Raw genomic sequence first — 27,614 nt, 5'->3', positions numbered from 1 at the left:
TAGTTATTCTCTCTTGTGATTAAAAATAGAACTAATTATTCACTGAATTTAATAATTCGCGGGATTGACTGTTTGTGAAATCGCGAATTTTTATGACCAACGAATATTTTCATCCTGTAGGGTAAGTGAGGATTTGAAGCTAGTGTAACTACATGAATTTCAAAATTTATTTATACTCTTTAAATGTTTACTTTCGATGTTTTACATTGTGTTTCAACTTTCTAATCAGTTACACCAGTTTAACATGTGCAAAGTTTTTATATCACTTTTACGTTTTCCTTGTGATAACTACGAGCTAGATTTAGTGATTGCTTTAAGAATTCATCCGGAGATGTTTGTTCATGTTTATCAAAAATTTCTCGTTTTGATTCTAAAAAGTTTTTGTCTTTGTTTATGATTTCTATAATTTACACTAATGTTTTTGGCATCCATAAGTCTCAAGTTCTGAAATGACGACAAAAAGGACCGTCTAAAATTATTTGAGCAACCTAAAACCAGTCCATGTGAAGGAGAGCTAACCTAGAACCAGTCCATGGTTCTAAGATAATGATCACAAGTCGATGGTTTAATGTATACTTCCACCCTAAAGGCTGACGTTGTAAGCTTGTACTTGAACTCCATAAATGACGGATCATTATGTTTTTAATAACCAGAATAATTTGTTCAAGTGAAACACACCAGCATTCAACAGGCCTACCTGTGCAGGAAAAAATCGTATCATATCAGGAAAAAATGACATATCAGAAATACTGGCAGCATGTGTCGTTGACCAACTACACTACTGGATATCAGCCTACCTGCCCAGGATGCCTAGTTGACATAACGCTAAGTTGCTTGGCAAGATTGAGTTTAGCAGTTTCCATGTTTCCCTGGACTATATCTCGTTCCTTCTTGCTGGCAAAGGCGAGCTGGGAATAAGCCCCGCTGTATTCTACCAATAAGAGCAATTGTAGGTGTTGTCATGTTTCAGGTAAGTAATGGTCTGTACACCAGCAAGTATGACCAACACGCAGAAACTCGTGATATGGATCTATGAATAGCATAGACAAATGAAACCACTAAAGTGAACAAGCGAATATTTAAGAATCAAACTGCACATTGATTGGTACATTGTTAAAGGTTTACTTGCAACAAAATTCACATTACAGTTATTTGGTATAAAAAGATTCACCATGTCTTACTCTGCTGTGCTGTGGGCGCAAAATATGGGAAAATGTTCTTACAAGCTCTTAAAAGCTCAAAGACGAACAGTTAATCGCCACCATCACGAAACTGCCATAGATTAGAATCTCTTTCCAAAACGACCCAAATGGGACGTAATTGAACAAGATGGCTTCTGTTTACACTTTCATGCAATCTCATTCGTCGAAATATTTTCATAAATATACTTCTCGCATTCAATAAAACCATGTCTATTGTTCTTACGCGTCTATTTCATCATCACTGTAGCGCAGTCATTTTGAGCACTGATATCTCAAAATCTACCGTAAAAATTCGTTTAATTTATTAACCTTAGCTCGAAGGAGTACATATCATCCTCTGATAAACATGACGAGCCTGATGGTCACCTGTGATAATCGAAAAATGCTGCAGAAATTATTCGCAAAGTATGGGTCACATGAACAGATTACGACTATACGATTAGACCATGCCAAAACAAAACTGTAAAGTAGCAAGCATCTATATTTGATACGGGGTCTTCGGTAAAACCCGAAGTGATTGTCATAAACTAGTACTACGATAAGTTTTATATTGAGTCTTTTATTGGCCTTTCAATTCACGTGGGAACATCACTTGTCAAAACAATAACCAAATGAAATGACTACGTCAGAGAAATATACTGATTCCAATCTACGGCGATTTCATGATGGTGGCGATTAACTGTTCGTATTTTAGCTTTTAAGAACTTGTTATCACATTTCCACATATTTTGCACCTACAACACAGCAGAGTGAGACATGGTGAGTCTTTTGATACCAAATAACTAATGTAAATTTTGTTGCAAGTAAACCTTTAAGTAACAGTTGAATGTGACTGCCAACAAATGTGTCTGCAGTGCTCAACCTTTTAATGGCACACCATGCATCCGAGTTTAACCGAAGAGTTTTAAAACTGAATTGTCAGTATTGCAGTGTTGAAACAGTGAGTATGAATAAATGTCAATTTAGAAAGTACTGGTTCAGAATTGATGCCAGTAAGCATTAGAACTGCGAAAGTGTCAATAAGCTTGACTGTAGCACAGCACCCTGTCATGGCTCTACTTGGCCTCGTGAACTCTTATCCGCCATTCTTGTCATAATCTATTCCATTAAAATACTCAGTAACCTATAAACATAGCCTGCTTCCTGTAAACTTGTGAAGCTGCGATTAAACTTAAAACAATTGACATCGCATTGACAAATGCCATGTCAAATTTTGACAAATATGCAGGTATATCACTATTGTAGCAACCAAGGATAAGGATAATGGAAAGACATAACAAATGCTGATGTCGCCATTATATCTATAATATTTTCTTTTCATCAAATACTGATATATATATACAGTCAAACATGGATAACTCGAACTTCAAGGGACCGAGCAAAAGTGTTCGAATTATCAGAGCATTCAAGTTATCAGAGCACTGTCACAAGTCCATATATTTACTTATTTATTAGTAGATACATGTACATATACAAACTATAATATAAATCAAAAGCACAAATGGCTTGTTTCAAATTAAATGCTTCTAATGTAAAGTTTAAAACGTTTTCATGAAAAAGTATAGAGATTTTTCTATCACTTGAGATTGGTTTGTTGTTTGAGGTGATGTTATTGCCAGGACGTTTTTTAGATTGACATTGGCAAAACTTGATCGTTGTTGAAATGCTCAAAAGAAAAGACTTTTTTTTTTGGGGTTTTACCCACGATCAATTTTGCCGTTTTTTCTTGAAGTTTATGCAGATTACCTTACTTTACCTGGGATTCGTTAAGAGCAACACTCCGAGGCAGTTCAATTAGAAGTTTTACGAGGTTTTACGGTACATTCTATATCACTCACGCTTTTTTAATAGATACTTATTGAATGTACACACGTATTCTGTGTTTAGGTCAAACGATGAATAGTTTTTTGTAGCTCAGACAACGTATACGTTTAATTACAACATTTTTTAAGACGTTTTAAACATTCAACATTCCGACGTTGATTCAACACGGAATCAACGTCGGAAAACTATTCATCACGGACTAGCCGAGTCACGCACTCGAGGATTTTCGCCACGCACATACAAAACAACATGCGATTTTTGTTTTGTATGTGCGTGGCGAAAATTCTTGCGCGCGTGACCCGGCTAGCCCGTGCTATTCATCGTATCGCAGTATAAATCAAATTTCACCAAACTTTTAGAAAAGTCGTTGACAAAAATATTTTGCCGATGGTGGTAATAACGACGCTTATGAATTACGAAAAGATGAAGTTTACCTCTATGGCTTTGAATAGTGATTTTCTAAAGCAAAAACAACCGTTTCGGTAGCTGTTGGGCAAAAAAACAGTTCGAATTAACAGTGTTGAGTTCGAGTTATCTATAGCAATTTATCATTACGTGGGAACGGACCAAAGGAAATGTTCGAATTAACCATGTTTTCGAGCTATCCGTGGACGAGTTATCCATGTTTGACTGTATATATATGATATATACACTATTTCCAACAGTGCAGGATAACTATGGATTAAGTTGGTGCATACCTGTATCATCTACCTCTATGAAGTGCTCCCCAGCGGGCAGCTCATCATCCTCTGGGAGCTCAAACAAACTAACAAGGGTTTCCAGGAGAGAAGCCCTACAACAAACAACCAAGGTAATAGTAATCGCAAAGGCAACATACGTATTCACATGATAAAAAACAATATCATTGCAACGATGTGACAGATGTGACGAGAGTGAGGGATGTGACAGAGAGTAGGGTTGATACGCATCAGAAATGTGACAAGAGAAAGAAGGGTTAGAATACAAATCACTATCAATATGAAAAGGGAATACGGTGAGAATCAACTCTACAAGCAGACAGTATAGTTGAAGCTCACCAAAGACTAGCATAGACTCCTCCAGGTGCAAATTGAGGGGTCTCCATCAATATTTTAGTTATACCGACACAACAAATCTTCCTCTCAATTGATCCAGATACCTTCTGCACATCCAGTATATACAACCTCTCAACCACCATTGCGAACATCCTGCAGGTAGTTAGAACCATATCAGCCCTTGTCTAACCATCAACTACTTATATCTATGAGCAGGTAATTATGGGCAAGTAATTAAAGACAGGTAATTATGGGCAGGTAATTACGGGCAGGTACTTACGGGCGCGTAGTTACGGGCGGGTGGTCACAGGCGGGTAGTCACAGGCGGATGGTCACGGGCAGATAGTTACGGGCAGGTAGCTATGGGCAGGTAGTCATAGGCAGGTAGTCATGGACAAGTAATCATGGGTGGGTAGTTAGGGACAGGTAGCTATGGGCAGGTAGTCATGGGCAGGTAGTTATGAGCAGGTGGTTATTGGCGAGTGTAAAAAGGTAGCCACTTGACAACCAAAGTAAAGCTTCTGAAGTCGGAGGCTTCTGTTGGGAGAGGCAGCTGAAGTAACTGATGTCCAAAAGTTGCAAGCAAATGATTATGGTCAAGCTCAATTTATTTAGCAAGCTGCGACCGAATTGCAGTTTGATTAGACACTCAGGTCTGATTGGACAACAATTCTGATCCAGCTAACCATACTTTTCAAACCTTGGTTGCTTACAGCAGATTCGAATCAATTTCCGAGTGGGCACAATTTAAGTGCCAACATTTGATTGAATCATGTTGCAACTCACTACTAACATTTATAAACAGTAAACATACACCAATGGTTGCTATTACTAACTACAACTGAGCCGCAAAATCTTGTCAAGCAAGTTTGTCGACTATGAGCAGTACAGACATCTGAGGATTTAAGACTCTAAAAAATTTCACTCTATGATAAAAACAATTTCAATATTCAAGCCAACCTGATAAAAGCTAGAGGATCACACGAGATAACTATTTACTAAGCACGAGTGTCGGAGAGATGTTAAAAGCTGGCAGGTCCCAGGTTACAGATGTATACTCTGTGTACCTAATGAATTCCTTTCAAAAACTCCAATTGGCTGACACTTGAACCATAACTGTCACGTACAACTTTTATCATATTTTCTAGGTAAATCAGACACGCTGATTCCGATTTTGTACTCAAAATAAAGATTGGTCCACTAACTTTCCGAGCAATGAAGGCTTTTTTACAGCGTTTTAATATCGGTCTCGAAAACAACACGATCGGCACAACAAGCTCCGCTCATAAATACGTGACGTAACCTAGCTTTTTAGAATGGAAGTTACGTAGGCATGTTTAGACCGATTTAGAAAAATAGAGATGGATGTTTTAAAATCCATTATTATCTAAATTCAGCCTTAAAAATAATCTCAGTCTTTTCTGAAAGGTAGATATGCTATTTAACCTTGCATATTTAAAAATGAGCTCAAAAAAGCGCGATAACAACACTAGTTTGTGATAAAACTGCGCTAAACTGATAAAATTTTGAGCTCATTTTTCTCGGCGTTCAGCCTACTTAAACATCATGTAACAAGCCACGAGCAATTTTAAATAGTTTATATACCTTTCATAAAAGACTGAGATTATTTTACTGGCTAGATTTAGATAATAATGGGTTTTAAGACACCCATCTCTATTATTCTAAATCGAACTAAATATCCCTAGCTTCCGTTCCTGAAAAAGCTAGGTTTCATCACGTATTTATGGGCGGAACTTGTAATGTCGATTGTGCTGTTTTCGAGACGGATATTGAAACACTTTAAAAAAGTCTAAATGACTTTGAAGGTTAGTGGACCAATCTTTATTTTGAGTAAAAAATCGGAATCAGCGTGTCTGATTTACGTACAAGATACGATAAAAGTTGTATGTGACAGTTATGGTTTAATGCTTGGTTGAGCGCCATTTTGATGAAGCCGAAAGCACGCCAAGTGTATGTCTAGTTGCTCGGGTCAGATTAAGATGGTTTGAACAGCTGCCTTTCATAGTAAAAATACTAGTTCATGCAAATGAAGTGGACGCTTTAACCTAAACTTTACTTAGAGGTTGACGTGCAACAAAATTCACATTACAGTTATTTGGTATCAAAAGATTCACCATGTCTTACTCTGCTGTGTTGCAGGTGCAAAATATGTGGGAATGTGATTACAAGCTCTTGAAAGCTAAAAAATGAACAGTTAATCGCTCCCATCACGAAACTGCCATAGATTAGAATCTCTTTCTAAAACGGCGTAAATGGGACGTAGTTGTACAAGATGGCTTCTGTTTACACTTTCACGCAACCTCAATCGTCGAAATATTTTCACAAATATACTTCACGCATTCAATAAAACCATGTCTATTGTTCTTACCCGTCTATTTTATCGTCATTGTAATGGTGACACTTTCAGCACTGTTATCTTATAACCTACCGTGAAAATTCGTTTAATTTTTTAACCCTAGCTCGAAGGAATACATATCATTGTCTGATAAACATGGTGGGTCTGTTGGTTACTTGCGATAATCGAAAAATGCTGCAGAAATTATTCGCAAAGTATGGATCACATGATCAGATTACGATTAGACGATTAGACCAAGCCGAAACAAAACTGTTAAGTAGCGAGCATCTATATTTGATACGGGGTCTTCGGTAAAGCCCGAAGTATTTGTCATAAACTAGTGCTACGAGAAGTTTTATATCAAGCTTTTCATTGGCCTTTCAATTCACATGAGAACATCACGTGACAAAACAATAACCAAATGTAATGACTACGCCAGAGAAATAAAATGATTCTGATCTACGGCGGTTTTGTGATGGCTGTGATTAACAGTTCGTTTTTGAGCTTTTAAGAGCTGGTAATCACATTCCCACGTATTTGACACCTACAGCACAGCAGAGTAAGGCATGGTGAATATTTTGATGCCAAATAACTGTAATGTGAATTTTGTTGCAAGTCAACCTTTAATGTAAAGAATTTATGTAAAGTTTTTGCTTCGTAATCCGTAAGAAATTCCATATAACGTAAAGCGTCAAGTTTGGTGCAAGTTCTCAAATTCAATTTGAATAATGAGTTTCATAGTTAGCTTTAAAAATGTCATTTTTTCTCTTACCATTCTCGGGTGAAAAAAGTATAGGAGTTATATATATATTTATATATATATTAGTACCCTCGTAGTACTGCGTGCCATGAGGGATCCTCAGCGAAGAGAATAAATAGCTGCACAATTATTCAGAAATACTTTGAGGAGGTCAATTGGTGCAGGTGCTAGAATGTTGGTATACCAATCTGAATGTCACAAAGTGGAATTTCATTGAAATCAATCGTTATTAATTAATTAATTAATCAATTATAATTTTTACAAGCAAAAAGATTTTCATCTCGGCGTAAAGCTTTTATTAAAAATATTCATCAAGTCGTGGCCACTCACATAGTATTAGCTGATACAATAAGACAAATTCATCTACTGCAACAAACTCAAACAAAACATCATGGCTTATGCAGCACGCATTCAAGTCTCTCTTTCCCTTTATGGCAGTTTCCACACTGACAAAGCTTCTTCGGCTGGTGGGACGACATAAACATTCTGTAATCAGTAAAACAAATGCAATAAATATGTCATTCATAGATATGTCATTCTAAAGCGTATCTATTGACAGCTTCCAAATTGGGAGTTAAATAGATTGCGAGTGTAATTTTAAAAACGAATAAACGTTTAATAAAGGCACAAGTACGCCAAGCCAACGATTCGAAGCTTTGGTTCTGGAAATTAAAGATTTGCAATGATCAATCGATTTTACCCACTTCCTACAAGTGAAAATAATTTGTAATCATGACTCTAATTTACCAAAGAAAATTTGAAAAAATATTATAGCTAGGTAAAACGGCAGATAAGCTATGAAACGATGATTGGAGATAGCAAAGAATTATCATTTTATTAATTAGTATATGTATTTATGACTATAAAAATATTACATTTACTTAAGTATAGAAGACTCTAAGTTAATTTACCTCCATTCTGTCGTCCTCTGCAGCAAAACGCTGCTGACGCCTGTCAGCTTTGACCATAGGCTGTCTACTCCAATCTTTTACTAAAAGTTGCTCAGATAACTTTGAGTAGCGGTCGCTCGAACTTGAAGCCATTTTAAAACTATGTATAACTTAGTAATTGTTGAAACGCGTTGAATCAGTAACGATGAGAATGAATTCTCTAATTATGAGAATCTTTGAGATCACAGACAACGCGTTTTACGAGTGATAACATTTATTACGGCCTATATAAAAATTTCCCGCGCATGATTGGCTAACGAAGCGACCTCATATTTATTGCTCGTGGTTTCGTTTCAGATACCTTGCTTGTGACATCACGAAAGAAGCACCCGCTGGAACGTGAGCTTTTTAAAAGAGGGCCTCATTCAAACGCATATATCTCTGGACAGGGTTGGTCTACAAAGACAAAAATGGCATCAAATTGTAGCTGATGTTTTAGCCTTTTATGGGTCTTAATTTCATTAAATTGAATTTTTTGACGCAACCACATCTTTAACCGCCTTGCGCAAATTACCAGAATTATAATTACTTGGCACTGAATTACCAGGCAAAGCAAAGCTACTAATTGAAAGGTACGCAGAGAAGGATTGTATAGCCTCAGCACGAGTGGCAGCATTCATGTTGGTGAGAAATGAGGGCAGCAAGTCCAAAGTATAAAGGTCCAAACACACTAGGCGATTTTATCGCGAGCGTCATGAGGAGGGCGGAGATATCACTGGCGTGTTCCTAAACACACTCGAGCGATTCCCTAGCGAAATAGCGAACAATATAATGGGCACACTCACAAGCTGCCAATAAAATTCCGTATCATTAGTTTCTTCGGAGTTGTTAATAAATCTAGGTAAGTCAATATGGCGCCATCTAAGCCCCAACATAAAAATCTTCCGCTTTTGCTATTAAGCCTATCTCACTTTCACGGATTGTACACTGCCTACACTACAAGAAGACACAAGAAAAACGTTTATAGTATTTCTAATTGTAATATTTAATGATTTTAATAAATATTTTATTTTGCAGTAGTTTTTTATGTTTAATATATTAAATACTTACCATTCTCAAGATAGTCAACCTGCGCAACGATTGACTCCAAATGTTGGTTTTCAACTCGGATTTTTTGTAATTTCTGTTTGTTATGGTGTACAGGACTGGAAATGCTTTTATTAAATCTATGAACAATTTAGTTTTCGTTCAGAAGATGTTTCAATCGTAACAAAATAGCAAATTGTCGCTGCTGAACGTTGGTGAACACCGATAAGAATTAATTACCCGCCATAAAATTGCATTCTGGTAAAAACCAACCAATCGAAATGCATCTCGCTAGTGATAAAGTTGTGTAGAGAAAGTCTAGCGTGATCGCTCTGCATGAGCTCGCTGACCCAGTTCTAGCGCAGATTAGAGCCACGCAGCACGATATCGCTTTAAATATCGCCTAGTGTGTTTTCACCTCAAGGATAAAAGAAGGCGAGGGCAAGCGCATTGGATACAAACTGACTAACTCACTTTGGTTGTATGGAATCAATAAGAGAGATAAGATTCTCAGCTCCGCATTGCACGCAGTAGAAGGAAAAGAAAACCAGCAAACCTGTGAAATAAGATTTAACAGGTACAAAATAAGTCAAATAGGTATGCATATCAAATGGAAAATATAATTTTCCTTATTCTGATATACGTTGCTATAACAGTACAATGTAAGTAAAATTACATATTGAAAATATGTACAAAAAGTGATTTGGGAAGAATTGCAACTGCAATGCATGAATTAATTTATGGTCAGGACATAGAGGAACCACCAGTATATAGTATATCATTATGGTCAATATGTAGACACATGAAATACTGGTCTTGAAACGCTGCATCCTGTAACATACTACATATTACTATAATATATATACAATGTATATGTTATATATATTAATATAATATATATTATATAGTCATACTATATATTACAAATACATTAAACAACCGTTGTTTAATGTATTTGTAATATATAGTATGACTAGCTGAATGCCCCGTGTTGCACGGGTAATAAAAAAGTTTACGCATAAAGAATAAAATTTTAATTAGCTATGTTGATTAATTAAGCTTTAATTAGCCAATGAATTTAAGTAACTTAAGCTATTCTAAATCTTTACTATAATAAAAGCCATTATTATAACTTAAGCGTTAGGAGAAATACTGCACCATGATCTCTTATGCAATCACGACCTTCAAGCGTGCCAGCTGCAGCGTCCTATTTTAACCAATTGGTAATAGAGATTAGCAGTTGTAATAAGTATGACCATAATTATTCCATTGTACAGCAATGCAGCCGCTTGACCCAGTGGATAGACACACCAGTCTGCAGACCTGGAAGGTTTGAGTTCAAACCCAGGGAGAAGTGCATTTTTATTCCTACATGTATAATTTTATCGCTACAACTGGACACACGAACGACAGACAAACACTGAGATTTATATATGATACAACAGTCATCATATGTAAGCACATAACAGTGGGATACAGTATGGTACAACGATCATCCCATCTATACATTCAGCGGTGGGATACAGTATGGTACAATATTTCTGTAGCGTATACACACAACAGCCTATTAAAAATAATTTCAAGTTATTTTCAAAATATTACGTTTAGATTTGTTTAGGTTGAAGAGCATTACCTTTAACATATTTGGTTGTTTTGGAACTGGTAAGACGCTGGAAAAGTAAGACGAAAATCTGCTTGTTATATTGAGCCATCTTAGCCCTGCAACAAAAACTATAAAATGAGAAAGCCAGATTAGATAAAGGGAGCACAACTCCGCACTCTCTATCAAAATTGTGCAATAATCATAGCCAAGTATAACAACCAGGAGCACTTACGGTTCAGCCCTGTGAATTATGGTGCTTAGCAAATCAAATCCATGGTTATCATTGGTTTTGGATGCTATTAGCTTTTGAAATACTCCGAGTAGCCCGTCCTGCATTGGTGCAAAAAAATATATATCAGTTGACCTCCACTGATGAATCTCACAGGCAACAAAACGAAAGGAAACTTTGCTAATAGCTAATTTCAGTACTACCCACCTATAATTGCTGGTGACTAGCCACAAAATCAAATATAAACTTACTTATGAGCGAATAGATGGGTCAATACCTTACTTATGAGCGAATAGATGGGTCAATACCTTCCTTATGAGCGAATAGATGGGTCAATACCTTACTTATGAGCAAATAGATGGTTCAATACCTTACTTATGAGCAAATAGATGGGTCAATACCTTACTTATGAGCGAATAGATGGGTCAATACCTTCCTTATGAGCGAATAGAAGGGTCAATACCTTCCTTATGAGCGAATAGAAGGGTCAATACCTTACTTATGAGCGAATAGATGGGTCAATACCTTACTTATGAGCGAATAGATGGGTCAATACCTTACTTATGAGCGAATAGATGGGTCAATACCTTACTTATGAGCGAATAGAAGGGTCAATACCTTCCTTATGAGCGAATAGATGGGTCAATACCTTACTTATGAGCGAATAGATGGGTCAATACCTTACTTATGAGCGAATAGATGGGTCAATACCTTCCTTATGAGCGAATAGAAGGGTCAATACCTTCCTTATGAGCGAATAGATGGGTCAATACCTTACTTATGAGCGAATAGATGGGTCAATACCTTACTTATGAGCGAATAGATGGGTCAATACCTTACTTATGAGCGAATAGATGGGTCAATACCTTACTTATGAGCGAATAGAAGGGTCAATAGATGGGTCAATACCTTGACGATTGAAAAGCCATGTATAAGTTGACGCACAAACAGAAAGCAACGTCTATGACTAGAAGAGCCTAAACTTCGCAATTCTAATGGTAACATGGAATGTACACATACCAGCTTAGTGAAGATCTGCTCCCCTCCTTTCTCTACATACGCCATAAGGAGGCGAACCAGCGGAGGCACATTGCCCATCCTTTCCCACAGCACAGGAGCGAGTAGGAAGGAGTAGAGGCCGGCATAGCTTTCTGGAATTGCTGACTCGTGCATCTCGAGCATAAGTGAGAGTATTTGGAAAACATATGGGATAAACTCTAAAGCGAAACAGCAAAACCATACATTACAATTGCTAGTGTCACCTAGTATTAGTTATTGGAATCTTGGTTAAAATTCTTCAAGGCTACAAGAAGACTTATGAGAAGGTTATAAGAACTACATAAACTTGGGAGTTATAACACCTCGTAATTCCATTACAACTGGTAGTCTTTTACGAATGGTGTGAAAGCAAAACCTTCTCAACTCCAACCTTCTCGACCACACGATTTTATGACTAATTGTGAATAAACCAGGGCAACGGTCTAGAGCCACAACTTATAGGTGCCTGCTGGGAGTACTGCCAAAGTAGCAGTGTGTTACAGCATCCAATGCTAGTCAAACACAAATAATATACGTATATCATAAGGGTTCCAATGAACTCTGACCAACTTAGTACGTAAAAGGTCAGATTATGAACATTGAATAAATATCTAGCTTTTGAGTTCGAAAAAAAGATTTCCATTTATAGGTTCACATCTAGCTCTGAGTGATCGATCAATTGAACAGAAAGTTTCGTTGAACATAGACTTCATAACCAGCTCACACAACAGCGATGTTTTATCTACTACATAGTAAACTAGCATCAGTGTGTGATATTTTCTTAAATCAACTGAAAGAATAGCATATTGTAAAGGAGAATGTGGTGGAAACATTAGGTAATAGAAATGTATAAAATATGGAAGATACAACTGTTAGCAAGCAGAGCTGTAGAGTTGAAATCGTTCCGTATAACAACGTTTAACAGCAACTGGATGTGAGGTTACTAGTTATTGACTCAAACCCAAACCAATCGAGATGATCACAAACAACTGGGTAGCTGACGCTGTTAATAAAATACGTTACATTCTAACCTGTCACATCCTGCTGCAAAATCTGTGTGAATGGAGGAAATAAATTGGCTTCAAATACAGACACTTTGGATTTATCTTCTCGGCACACGTTTCTAATGCACAGACATATAGACTCAAACAAGTAGTGGTTGAAATGTGGCTTGCTCGGATTCTGCAAAAAACATTTCAATGCTCTACAACAAATGAGTAGAATCAGATTGGTGGTAGAATGGAGGACACGGCTCCCTAGGGAATACTGGGCATAGATAAGCAATTTACTTCAAAGTTTTACCTTTGCCACTAATAGCAGCTTCTCTGTCAATGAGGCCACAATGATCTCAACATATGGAATCGTTTTCTCCTGAAGGATAGACAACGTCCGCATGATTGACTTCATGATGTACTCGTTCTCCTCGCTGCCCTTATGACTCATGGCACCAAACAGATTACTCAACAGTGTCTGTGTGTGCACCTCGAGAAACTCTTTTGTTACCCTGCCATTAAACGGTTATGTATAGCCTTAACTCCCGCAATGCAATTTTAAGATATAGAGCATTGCTGCAGTGTAGTGCTGGGCACGAGCACTTTTTGGCCAACGAGTTTAGACTCGACCCATTCCATTCGAGTTTTTCAAGTATCGGGTAGATGGTAGTGCTTGGCACGAGTACTTCTTGGCCATAAGGTTTTCAGGGTATAGGGTTCGTTGATACGGTTTTATGTCTAAAATTTCCAACCATCAGACATATTCTAAAATTTACAATGCAATTATAATTCTATTCAATTTATTTATTGTTTTTTACTATTTTCTAACGACCGATATTCATGCTCGCAGCCTTTACCCTTTGAATTTTGAACCCCAACTGTCGGTTTTCAGACATTGCGTAGGGTGTGTCAGAATCTCTATCGGCCAGAATTCCGGCATTCGCATGGCTATGTTTACAAAAGCCGTTTCTAAACAACAGCGTGAACCAATCAAATTAATTTTTGCGCAAGTTATTAGACCAGAAATTTCATTTCCATTTGTAACAGTTTTCAAATATCTTTACCTACTCCCTTTATTTTAATAACAAGTTTTATTTGAACGATATCGCGAAAAAAATCGACACGACTCATTCGTTGGTAGGTCATAAGTGATTGTGATACAAATAAAGAATTTTATAATACTAATTATAATTTTCCGGTATATTTTGAGTCATAAAATATGATGAACATGTGCTCAATGGATATGATGCTATTGTAAATGTTTTTACGAGTTTTTAAAATCATACAAACTTTTATAGTTTTAGCCAGAATAATGGTAAAGCACTGTTTTTTCTGTTTGATGATATGCGCTGTGGGTTGCCCGACCTTTTTACTAGTGTTTTACCAAATATCATTGTATTATGAGCACGTTCAGATATGTATAATAAGTTTTAAAACTTCGGATCGTTAGACAGATTGCTCAGGGTTACTGACGCCCATTGACAAAAAGGCCAGGGTTAACAGGCGGGTTATCAAACAGTGTTTAGAGCGCATGACGCAATAGACCGAGTTTTTGTGCAATTTACTCGACGGATGCGTGTACCAAAACCCGAACTCGCAAGCCAAAGCCCGAACCCGCAAGATCGGAATACTCAAAATTTCTATTACCCGAGACTCGAGAGAAGATAAACTCGCAAGTTTTATAACTCGTGCCCAGCACTACTACAGTGCCTAGAACATCTAGCTTCAGTACATATCACAAATGATAGTCGTAACTTTCAATGCATTGCAAAATCTTTATGATAAAATGCTAGCACTGCATATGATTGCTCTGCGCACCTAGATGAACGCTTTACAGAATGTAAGAAAGCGACTCACAGTGTGGAGTTCCCCAACCTGATGGTGAACACCTTCTCGAGGCAGTGAGCGCTGTAGCTGTGCACAACATAGCTGGAGGAGGCCAGCAGGTGAATGAGTTTAGGTATCACGACTGGCCAAACATCTCCCGGCAGCTAGAAATATTACACTTTAGAATTGTAAGCTAAAGAAGCAGCAATACCACGGCACCCAAAGCCTTAGCAGAAGATGGAAGGTATTCTTGTACAAAATTCACGCCATGCTACGCAATGTATAACATCTGAGATACCATTTTTTTACATAAACCGAATTACTATATGAGATGAAAACTTACTTAAAAAGTGACAAGAGAGCAGAATCATCAGGATGAGGTAAGAGTTGACAAATATACTCACAAGGCCGCGAAAGGTCATGGTGTATTTTATACAGTCAGCTCTGAGCACAGGAAAACTGTTTACATCATTAACCTCCAGTTCAGGAAGGATGTTGGATTTAAAGAAATCAACGATATTGACTAGTTCGCTCGTCTGAGTAATGCCATGCTATGAAATAGACATAGAACATAGACGTCAGACTTGTAGCGTAGACAGAGGTCATTCATAGAATACATTTTTGAGAGGTAGTAAACATTAAAGCAGACTGATATGAAAAGTTTTATACAATTGTACTAAAATACTATATATAATATCAATTGTGTCAAAAAAGACAAAAACAGCAGGACACCTAACCATAACGCCGCCATCACTAACAGCGGTAAATCTGGGCCACTGTCAAGGAGGTTGTCAGGTACGGCTAGAGAACACCTTGTCCATGAGTCAACACGGCTGTTCAAGAGGCAACACGGCTGTTCAAGAGGCAACACCTAGTTCATGAGTCACGAGTTCTAACAATTGGTTATTGTTAGCTTGACACGGTAGAGAAGAATCAGAAGATTGACAAGTTTAGCTGATAATTAATGTCATTGCAGTGAGTCTAAAGTGGTGAGTGTACTCTTTACTAGGGCTCTTTATTAGGACTCTTTATTAGGGCGAACAGAAGAAAACTATTGCGAGCAATGAAATTAAAAGCTAATAAATCTGGCAGTTGCTGAAAATCTTAGTTTCCTGCAGGCTGGCAGTGTACAACGCACTATCGAAGATGGAACAAAGTTAATTAAAGAATTCATAATCCACTAACTCAGAATAGGAGATGACAACTCTCTACGGTTTGCGCAGCGGCACACGTCATTTAGATACGAGCGATGCGTGCATACATTTCATCAGCATGTAGAATTACTGTCAAAAATAGACTTGAATAAAAAAATCATTTATTTAGACAGAAAAGTAAGGCGTTCCATTTGCACATGACACTCTCGCAGCCGCCGACATGAGTTAAAAATGAGACGAGATGATAGCAGTGCAGTAGGCAATAAACTCAGGCAAGAAATAGAGGATCAAATTGCTTGGATAATTAAGTGGGAAATAAAAGAACTGAATTCGCATAAGGCTAAACTACCTTCTGTGTTTGAGCCTTGGCTGCCAGGGTAGTTATTAGGTATATAGCTGTGTCCTTGCATTTCCAGTTAGCCTTTTGATCTTTGCTGTACTCGATGAGCATGGCCTGCACATACTGTGAGAAGTTCTGTATAACTGGACCTTCAAACTGCTTGATGAGTGCCCGTACAAGATCACACGCCGCTCTTCTGCGTGTATCCACATCTACACAGAAACAGCACGACTAGCAAAAGCGATGCTAATTGTCGAGTTAGTGGGTGTTACAAACGAAAGCACCGTGATACTAACAATAAGTGTACTATAGCAACTAGACTCACCAGAGCCCTCGATGTCCCTCCTGATATATTCTTCAGGGTTATCCTCAAACTGTTCCTCATCCTGACCTATAACAGAAATAATGAAACTGTGGCATCTTGAACCAAGTATACTTATATACTGTTAAGGATAATGGGTTAAATTGAGAGCAACAGATTCTTTACTCCTCCCAGCAAACGAACATCACATCTAGAGTTACCCCAATTTTGATACCGGAATCGGTATCGGTGCCGATATGGGTGTTAAAGGTTGACTTGCAACAAAATTCACATTACAGTTATTTGGTATCATAAGATTCACCATGTCTTATTCTGTTGTGTTGTAGGTGCAAAATATGTGGAAAGGCGATTACAAGCTTTTAAAAGCTAAAAAACGAACAGAAAATCGTAGCCACACGAGACCGCCGTAGTTTGGATTCACTTTCCAAAACGGCTCAAATGTGATGTAGTTGTGAGAGATGGTTTCTGTTTATACTTTCTTGCAACCTCATTCGTCGAAATATTTTCACAAATATACTTCACGCATTCAATAAAACTATGTCTATTGTTCTTACGCGTCTGTTTTATCGTCATCGTAATGCTGCCACTTTTAGCATTGATATTTTATAACTTACTGTAAAAATTTGTTTAATTTTTTAGCCTTAGCTTGAAGGAGTACATATCATTGTCTGATAATCATGACGAGCCTGTTGGTCACTTGTGATAATCGAAAAGTGTTGCAAAAATTATTTGCGAAGTATTGGGTCACATGATCAGATTACGACTTGCCGATTAGACCAGGCCGAAACAAAACTGTAAAGTAGCGAGCATCTATATTTGATACGGGGTCTTCGGTAAAACCCGAAGTGTTTGTCATAAACTAGTGCTACGATAAGTTTTATATTGATCTTTTTATTGGCTTTTCAATTCACGTGAGAACATCATGTGGCAAGACAATAACCAAATTTCATGGCTACGTCATCGAAATAAAGAGATTCCAATCTACGGCGGCTTTTCGTTTTTGAGCTTTTAAGAGCTTGTAATCACATTTCCACATATTTGGCACTTACAACACAACATAGTAAGACATGGTGAATTTTTTGATACCAAATAACTGTAATGTGAATTTTGTTGCAAGTCAACCTTTAAGTATCTGAATCGGTATCGGCCGATCTTTTCTTTAAAAATAGGAAACTTCAGATACTTTTTACATATCAACTATTTAGCAGAAACCCGTATTTTAGCCTGCTACCTTAATAAAAAATCATCAGCTGCAAGTTCCTTACTTTTACCTAATGAATTCCGGGCCTGTCACACAATCTATTTCATGTCTATAGCCTAATAAACATCCACAGAGCTGAGCAATCTTTTGGCTTTAGTCAGGACGTAATCACAAAGTGCGGTATTTCCCCAATTACCGCGATATGATTTATTGCAGCCAATCACGAACAATAGAACCATAATCAGAAACAAGAATGCGGTGTAATGTTTCTATTTACTAGCATTGCGAAAGTAATTAGAGCAGTCGATGCATAAAGTTATCTATCTCTCTCTTGATCCTGACTATATGATGTATCGTTTGTATTGCATAAAATAACCTCAGTGGGCTTATCGGTGTTTAGCCTGCCCTCCATCATCTGTGGCAAGCGAGTCCTTCTTCAGTACGACTGGCTGCATCGATAGTGATAGAAGATAAAGGCGTCTCACTGAGATAATTGAATCACTAACGATAATTAAAAGACGCATTTATTTGCTCTAGACTTGTACAAGCGCAGCAGTTCGTTCAGCAGTAGAAGAGAGACTTCATTATCACAGAGAAAGCTGTACCACTAACAGTAATTACCCTTATTAATAACATATTTCAAGAAACATGGACTGTTTTGTTATTAGATGCACGGTATGTCAGTATGTGAATATATATACATGTATATCTTTTTGTCATAAATACAAACAAATAAATACATCAATATTTATATTTTCTTTGCATTATATTTATATTTGCATAATAAAATTACCAATAATCTATGCAACACAAAAGTATCTGAATCGGATTATTTTTCAATAAGAAACGGTATATCGAATCGGTATCTGAATCGGCTGGTGAAATTAGAATCGAGGCATCTCTAATCACATCTCCTTAAAACTCAACTTGCGTTACAATTAATAATACAGCGAAACAAACACGATAAACAAGAGCTCTTACTTCTAAACTCTATGTTGGGAACTACGACACTCTGACAGATGCTGTTGATAGTGTTGTCATCTGCGAACAAGTGTTTATTGGCAGGTCTTTCAGCCACTTGAGCGAGGAACTGGATGGCGTTGCTCACCAACTAAACAAGAGAATCCAAAAAATAAAACATGGACAGTATTCAGTGTTTGTACAAGTTTTTTGCAGGTACTGAGCATTAGTTACAGCTCATACACATACAGCAATACCTTGAGATACCTGCGTCCTGACATACGAGCAATTTGAGATACAAGGAAAATTTTGAGCAAAATTTAGCCTTGAGATGCAAGACAAATTTGAGATATGAGCATACGAAATGGTTCTTGATGCGGCTGCTATGTGGCTGAGTATGCGAATAGGCCGCTAGTGAGAACAGCAATGTTCGGTTTTTCTCGTCAGACCAGTTTGTACAAAATCTAAAAAGGCTGGCTAAAAGTTAAGGTGAAAGCGAGTCAAACCAAAAAGAGACAAACTAGAAACGGAAAAGCAAAATAATGAGAATGAAAACAAAATTAGAGTTGGGTTTAATGTAACGTAAAATTATAAAACTTATATTTAAGTGTGTATAGTAAGCTAGATTCATTTAAGTTAAATTTAAGGTTCATGTTATACTAAGTGTAATTTGCTGCCGTCAAGTCTCTCCCACAACGCCTTTAGCAGCTACCATCTGTCGCGAAGGTACAATCTCCATACGGTACATAATAATGTGGCATTTTGTTGCAGATCATAACCACTAGATGAGTAATTGTTACTTTGTGAGCGTAGGTGATGAATTCGAACATTTAAAATCACGTTTTTCCGTTGTAATATCCTGTTTTAGATGATTTTTCAGAGGATGAGAACGGATTAATTTGTATTTAGTTTTATTATATTGGAAACTTTGATTTGAAATTCAAGTTAATTGATTTATAAACTCGGTCCTGGAACATATTAAGCTTGTATCTCAAGGTATTGCTCGCTGTACAAGCCAAGAAAAAGCAGAGCTCACCAGGTCATATTTGAGTTCTTGACCACAGGAGATGAGCAGGTTCCACACATCAGAAACAAGGGCAGTCAAGTGAGGAGCAAACTCTTCATCATATTTCTGTGCATACATCGCAAGGTTTTCACAGATCTGCGACTTGCACTGCTCCATCAAACCTGCCTCGTCTTCATTCTACAAGGAAAGACAACCATATTACAATCCAGCCACGGACAATTGGTTTAATACCGATTAGTCCAAAACCAAATGGTCTAGACCAAAACAACTAATGCTATGATTGATCCAATGACACCATCGGTCTCAAGCCGATTGGTCCAAGTATATGAATTTCTCTAATTATTGTGCCAAATTTCTTTTTTTACTATTGTTAATGTTCTCGCTGAAGGGCTTACCACCGAAGTCCTTCGTTCGACTAAAAAATTATTCAGAGGTAAAGTTTGTAGAGTATTGGTCACGAAATGCGGTCTTCTTTTTTTCCACTTTCATTATGGTCTGTACATGACAGGATGGAACTTAGTGTTCCAAGAACACAGAATAAAGTCAAAGTATTACATCGACAGTTTGAGATAATAAGATCTGCACATATAGAAATTTTAAGCTAATTCCCGAATTACAAAAGAGCAAAAATGTGTAGGAAGAGCAGATTGAATGTACGTATTATTAGGAAAGAATCTGTAAAGCTCAAAAGCAAAGATATTGATGTGAAGAGAACCTTGATTGTTTTTAGCAAGAACACTAATAACGATATTTTAGAGCTTCTACGAGCTTCTACGCTGGCATGTAATTTAAAATTTTGAGCCAGCAGTATAACTACATATATATTATTTTAATGATGCTTATTATTCTATGTTGTTAAATTTTTATCCTCTTTTTGTATCTTTTGAATATTCTCTGTAGACAAAAATTACCTAAATTTACATTTAATCCAATAAAACTTTCGCTATTTCTACTTTTGTGGATTATATACTAGCTATATATATACTGTATGAATCAGTTTTAGACTAAATGTCTTTGGATGAATTGGTTCATTAGACTATTGACAATCCATTGAAACCAATGTCATCACATTTACCTGCTGGCGCTAACGCTATCAACCTTATAATATTTGAGTGATTGACGTGACAAAGTCAACTGAACCTCAGTCTCTAATTTAAAAGACTAGTAACCTAGAAATGCTATTAAACAGATTCACTAGTTTTAAGCTGCAATGCGCACCGATTGAGCTATAAAGACACTAATATACTGTATTCAGGTATAATAAAAACAAGTTAGATGCAATACTAAAATACCAACTGGGTTGGATACAAAGCCCTGGTCCATTGTGAGGAGGGTATGGAACTGGCCCATCCACGTGTGCATGTTGTCCTCAAAGAACTCCGGTAAATCCTATATAAACCAGAGAGAGGTTGTTATTTTTGTAAATGGTACTGAATTATATTTGCAAGAGTCCACAGTATTGCACTCTATGCGTGTCCATTCATGATAAAACATGCCATGACTCAATGCCTATGTGCTAGAGACATAGCGGAGACCAGAGAAAAATATCAACTAATAAAAGTTAAAGTGAATGTCAAACCACCTGCCAACAAATGTCAGCCAACAGGTTTACCCCTAGCAGACACACAGGGTAGACAAAAGATACAGTACAAATACTTAACGGAGGCAAGCGATAAATGTACCTGAGCATTGAGGCTGTTGAATATTTTACAGATAAAGACGATGGAGCTGAAGAGAACACGGAGCACTGATTGGTTGTTGGAGTGCTGTGCCACAAGCTTCATTGTCTCCTAGGCAACAAGCAAGCCAATATGAGTAAATACAGTTTAAATTAAGGTTAAAAATGTTTTAATGAGAAAGCAGAAAATGAAGTTATTGGATGTGTAAGTGTACCGAAGCTTGTTCAGTCATTGGTACTAATCACATTTATGAAAATTTTATGAAATACCAATATTCAGTAAAGTTGAGGATATATTTTTTAGAATTAAACATTACTCATTAAGCAGTTATGAATATTAGAACTAAATTAATATTGCACACATTTTTATAATTTTGAAATAGTACGATGCTCTAAGTGGTACTAATATATTTTCAAAACAAAGTTTGCATAAAAATTTATTTTAAATTGATCAAATGCTAAAAGATTCACATAAAAAAGTTTGGGAAAGTTTACTAAAAATTATTTTTAAAACAATCTGTTGAGTTAGGTGTGGTTTGTGCAAGTCGCACGATGCAGCTATCCAAAACCTCAATGGTTGTATCTCCCACACAAAGTTTATAGCTCAGATACCATATTTGAAGCAGCATTGAAGCTGACAGAATTTTAGATAAAAAATCATGGAGAGTTACCAGTTATCTACCTCTTGTCTAATATATGCCCTACCTATGGTAGCAGTAAGGTACTAATATATGCCCTACCTATGGTAGCAGTAAGGTACTAACATATGCCCTACCTATGGTAGCAGTAAGGTACTAATATATGCCCTACCTATGGTAGCAGTAAGGTACTAATATATGCCCTACCTATGGTAGCAGTAAGGTACTAACATATGCCCTACCTATGGTAGCAGTAAGGTACTAATATATGCCCTACCTATGGTAGCAGTAAGGTACTAATATATGCCCTACCTATGGTAGCAGTAAGGTACTAACATATGCCCTACCTATGGTAGCAGTAAGGTACTAAGAAGCAGTCAATGGCTTTTAGAAGATATAAAAATTCTAACTCATTTGCAAGCAAATGCCCTCTTGAATGTGTTGATAAAAAAGGTCTAGTTTGAATAAGACGAAAAACTTTGAGTTTCGGGTTTATGGAACGTCAAACGCTCGTTGATTTCGGAAGATGTTTCAAGTAGATGTTCACATATTGAATAATTAACTCAAATGATGACCAAATGAATATTTTCTTTTAGTTCTATGACAAAGATATTTACAGGTTCAGTTTGCATATACTGAATGTAATAACCTCTTGAATAAACTGAAGTATCTACATACATTCAGTAAATCTGTGAGCGGCTGTGCAAAATGGTCCAGCACAAACTTGATCTCCAACCAAAGTTCATCACATTTGAACTCATGTCGGTATCTGCAATAAAGTTGAGTAAAACACTCCAGCAATGTGCAGCTCTCAATAGCCAATAAACTACATGTAGATAGATAAGTCTGGATAGAGCAGTTAGAGGGGAGACGATTTGAAAATGAAAAAGCTTCACATACCTGCGAAAGACTGAGTGAGCAGTACGAAGTACACCGTTGATCACGTGAAAGTTACCAGACTGAATTTTGGCGACCATGTCAGTCAGGAGTGATGGCCACTTGTTAGGAAAATCTTCGCGACCAATAATGCTGATAGCGTCGCTTAGCTGAAACAAAATCTATCTTACCAAACTGATATGTCAGTAACAGATGGTGGCAGATAAGATTTCGATATACATGTACAGTCATACTTCAACTTACGAGCTTAATGCGTTCCGAGACTGAGCTCGTATGTCAATTTACTCGCATGTTGGTGCAATTCATTTATATATAGAACAATTGAATATATATTGATTGGTTTCTATACTCTAAAAAAAGCAAATAAAACACTCAAAACAAGATGTTGTAACAGAAAGAACATGTTGGCTATTGTCCTTATGTACTACATGCTTTCAAAAAGCAACAAATAAAAAATAATGCAAGGAAATGTGATTAATTAAAATGTAAAATTAAATACATACAATAGCAGTTAACACTCGCATTCGCCAGGGAGGGAGATATAAGTTATCCTTCGTTACAACAGTTGACTTTGATAAATTTAGTTTTATCAAAGTGTTAAAAGACAAACTTGGAAGCAAACCTAAAAGCAAACTTTCATTTTCAACTAAACGTAATTAAAACTTCTTCGGCGTTCATAGTTTGAAATTTCTTGCTGGTTAGCGAGAAATTTTTCCTTTTTTTCGCTTTCACGACTAGCCGGCCGTTTTAAGATAAACCTATCTAAGGACGTTGCCCTTGTCGCCCTTGCAACATGTTGCGATTAGGACGAACACAGGTGTCGTCACAAATGGTTAACGCACGACCACTAGCCAACTTGTCCGAATGTATATTAAACAGTTTGGATAGATAGCGCCGGCCTTTTCACATAGCATCGTTTCAGTTACGTTGTCACCGGCCAATTGTTTGTCCAATGCCATCAGCGGTCGTGAAGATCGCTGCACCGTTTAGAAACTATGGTTAGTCCTTTTGCGAACTAAATGCCTGAATATAATCCTTCTGTTTGATAATTATGAATGTATTTCTGTCATATTGCCGAGCTATCTGAATCACGCATACACATTTCGCATATTTTTCAATACTTTTCCGTTTAATATCGACTGTTATCATTTGCTTTTTCTTTGTATTATCTTTCATTTTACTGGCAAACTTTCGGTCTACGCACAGTACTTTTAATTCACATAATTCTGCACAAAAATCGTGCACAAAAAACACGGTACAACAGTATAACTTGAGCAGTTGAAAAATACAGAGTGGTGCTGTTCTAATAAAACACCTCTGGCATACTTGGCAACTGACTCAAGTGCTCGTATCTCAAACATGGCTCGTATGTTAGTGCTAAAACTTGCTTGAGAGCTGGCTCGTATCTCAAGTTTCTCGTACGTTGGAGCACTCGTAAGTTGAAGTATTACTGTATAATCAATTAGCTAAGTGTGCGAATAAATTTGCCTCTGGAAAAAATGCAAATTATTTGATAATGCATATATAGAGTAACACACACTTCATTTTATAGGCAATCTATCAGAAAAATTTAGGTTAAACCTCAAAAGTATGGCTCCAATTGATGTTTTTATGATTCTGGGCGCAAGTGTATTACCTCATGATTTATCACTGTCATTGCAAATTCTTTCTTCTTCACTCTAGTTTGACTGCTAATATTGCATTTCTCAACCATCAGTACCCTTTCTTTTTTCCAATATCACTTTGGTCGTGGGCTGTATGACAGTGGAATTTCTAGTATATACTATAGTTTCTGTCCATTTCATCCAAAACCAAGATAAATAAAAAGAACTCGCTATTCTAGAAACTGCAAACAAGTTCTGTTTAAAAATATTGAGATTCTCTGACATAAAAACTGTAAACACGAGGCAAGTTACTCAGACAATAGAACGCACTTGTTTTTGCAGAGATTCTGGACTGTTAAGCATCAATTCTACTATTCTCTCACGAATCAAGTTTCTGTCATCAACATGAACTTTATCTTCCTGGTCATCAACCTGCATAAATGAAGGCAAATCATCACTGAACTGCCGGGCTGCAACAATGCATTAGACGAACCTAATTGGATAACAAGCCATTGGATGATCAATGCAGTTTATGTGACATACAGTACTTACCACTCTCCAATTTCTCTTGACAAAGTTTTTAAAGGTAATGGCAGCGCTAGCTCGAACGTGCATTGCCGCATCACTGTTGTCAACGAGCATCAACAAAAGCAGAGCATAATTTTTGTTTCCTTCAACATACTCTAAGTATTTCTCTGCAGCTCGTCGTTCAGTGGCGTCATGACTTAAAGTCTGTTGGAGGTACTTAGACAGGGCTTCCATATTCTCAACATTCAGCTCCATGATAGTTACCGATCTATAGCAAGCATTCGATATTGAATGCTATAGTTACCGATCTATAGCAAGCATTCGATATTGAATGCTATAGTTACCGATCTATAGCAAGCATTCGATATTGAATTAGCAACAACCAGTGCAGTTTTTATGCAAATTCAAAACTGAAAGTTTTGAATTTGAAAATATTCACACTATTTGGGTATCACACAAAGTACTCTATAATTAATTGCTTTTTCTAAAGTTAATTGGGTAAAAACCTTTCATGTTTATTCAAATTATTATCACCAGTCACATTTGTTAACTATCAAATTGAAAATAGTTGTGCATGCAAACTGGATTTTTTTTCACAAAAAATATTTAAAAACAACACACTTATTTACTAAAAATTGAAGCACTTCTCTACCAACATGACAACTGTTTACAGTTATCCAGATTATGCAGAAGAAATTAAAGTAACAAAAGTGCTTGCGCCATAGCTAGCACTTAGGGTAATATAAACTTTGAGAAATAACTTTACTAATATAAATAGATACAATACCAATAATCTATTATTTATAAAATAAACTGAAAAGGTAATGGTCAATACAGCTATCTAGAACTATCTCTTCATCTTTAAGTATGCTGCCCACATCTTTGTAACATGTCTATAGATTACATACGAGCCAGAAAGAATGCAAAAAAGAGTGCAACACAGACACCTGTTGCATAATAGACTGGATTTACGATAGCAGTTTATTAAATGAAAATTTGGATTATGAAAGAATATAAATGTTGCAGATTTTTGCTCGATAGACCGGACATAGGCCAAACAGACATATTTTATAAAACTTGATCACGAAAAGCACACCTGTGTCAAGCAAATAAAATTCAACTTCAACACAATGAATTTAATAAAATAGGGTACAAAACAAAAATAAATAGATCAAACAAAATGACTCCACAAAATCCCTAAAAGTGATAGAATGCACAGGAATACTTGCCGTCCATTCCCGTTTAGCTACAAAATATCATTGAACATATGGGTCGCGGTCGCAGAAACCATGGTTAAGTCGCAAATCACAAAGTTGAGTTATTCGACTTTAAAGTTGCACTAACTGAATTTATAATTTTGGTAAGGATTTTTGTAACACGTGTTTCTGGACCAATCAAAGAGTGATCTTTCTGAATCTGAAGTCAGTTTAGATAATAAATGTCTTAAAACCTCAGAAAAACCCTTAAAACCGTTGCTATGCTAAACAGGAAGTACAAAAAAATGGCGTCCGAAAAACGTAATCGTTTCTTTTTTGCCGATTTGAAGGATAATTCTGACATTTTGGACAGTTATAATGAGTACTTTGGTATTCCCATTGATGCCAAAAGCAGTGTAAGTAAAGGGAATGACCATGATATATTCTTAACCATTCTTATAAGATTTTTACAATATTTAATTATAAGAATAATTATTCGATTTTATATGATTTGATTATAAAAAAAATTATTCGAATTTGCAAGATCAAAGTATAGAGTGACCGATGATGTGCACTATGTTACTGTTATTATTTTTTAAAACATTCTGTTGATCATACTACGGTTGTGCTGCCGGTACCGCGGCACTGCCAAGCCGTTTTTAATATCTGCAAAATTAGGTAATACGTTTTCTTATAGATATACAGCCATTTCTATGACAACCAGACAAAATCTGTTTAGATTTTTAAATTCAGCATAATGTTTTTGATATAAAGACAGAAATCTAGATAAATATCACAACATCTTAATATTGGTTGCTATGACGTTTTGAAATGTAAACAAGACTTTGCATCAGTTTTCGTTTCTCAGACTATAACACCAGTTTTCTCGGAACTATGTTTTCGCACTGATGGTAAACATGCATTCAGTTTATTGACCATAAAATCTGCTGTATTTAAGCTAGAATCAAAATTTTTTTTGCAAAATAACTGTGAGAATTTTCTTCTTCTGTTAATGCAGATTACTCTAAATCTTATAATCCCGACTTGACCATGGTTTCTGTGATCATGACACATATATTGACAGCGAGCTGTTTTATTAGTGCATGGTTGATTTAATGATTTTAGTACACTATAAAACAAAGGTCACGCTTTATGCCATATTAATTTAATTTCTGCATTCATTTTCTTGCAACTGATACCTGAATCTTTACTTAAATTTTGAAACAGT

General features: G+C 36.6%; 1 protein-coding gene across 1 annotated transcript in view; it reads right to left on the bottom strand.

The window, feature by feature from the left end:
* LOC137385399 (exportin-2-like) overlaps window positions 1–25,453 on the bottom strand; it is a 32,981-nt gene extending 7,528 nt beyond the window's left edge. The window contains exons 1-21 of the mRNA XM_068071851.1: window positions 25,215–25,453; window positions 24,993–25,094; window positions 23,062–23,207; window positions 22,840–22,930; window positions 21,528–21,635; window positions 21,142–21,234; window positions 19,855–20,022; window positions 18,840–18,969; window positions 16,661–16,726; window positions 16,345–16,547; window positions 15,246–15,392; window positions 14,872–15,005; window positions 13,325–13,526; window positions 13,054–13,204; window positions 12,005–12,201; window positions 10,988–11,085; window positions 10,786–10,871; window positions 9,627–9,708; window positions 4,064–4,213; window positions 3,725–3,819; window positions 798–931 (exon numbers count right to left, since the gene is read on the bottom strand). Coding sequence (XP_067927952.1) covers window positions 798–931; window positions 3,725–3,819; window positions 4,064–4,213; window positions 9,627–9,708; window positions 10,786–10,871; window positions 10,988–11,085; window positions 12,005–12,201; window positions 13,054–13,204; window positions 13,325–13,526; window positions 14,872–15,005; window positions 15,246–15,392; window positions 16,345–16,547; window positions 16,661–16,726; window positions 18,840–18,969; window positions 19,855–20,022; window positions 21,142–21,234; window positions 21,528–21,635; window positions 22,840–22,930; window positions 23,062–23,207; window positions 24,993–25,094; window positions 25,215–25,445 — 2,814 coding nt within the window. The 5' untranslated portion in view covers window positions 25,446–25,453. The remainder of the gene's footprint in view (window positions 1–797; window positions 932–3,724; window positions 3,820–4,063; window positions 4,214–9,626; window positions 9,709–10,785; window positions 10,872–10,987; window positions 11,086–12,004; window positions 12,202–13,053; window positions 13,205–13,324; window positions 13,527–14,871; window positions 15,006–15,245; window positions 15,393–16,344; window positions 16,548–16,660; window positions 16,727–18,839; window positions 18,970–19,854; window positions 20,023–21,141; window positions 21,235–21,527; window positions 21,636–22,839; window positions 22,931–23,061; window positions 23,208–24,992; window positions 25,095–25,214) is intronic.
* Between the last annotated feature and the right edge of the window lie 2,161 nt (window positions 25,454–27,614).

Source organism: Watersipora subatra, chromosome 1 (assembly GCF_963576615.1).
Source record: "Watersipora subatra chromosome 1, tzWatSuba1.1, whole genome shotgun sequence".
NCBI classification, from domain to species: Eukaryota; Metazoa; Bryozoa; class Gymnolaemata; order Cheilostomatida; family Watersiporidae; genus Watersipora; species Watersipora subatra.
This window is presented reverse-complemented; position numbering and strand designations above follow the sequence as displayed.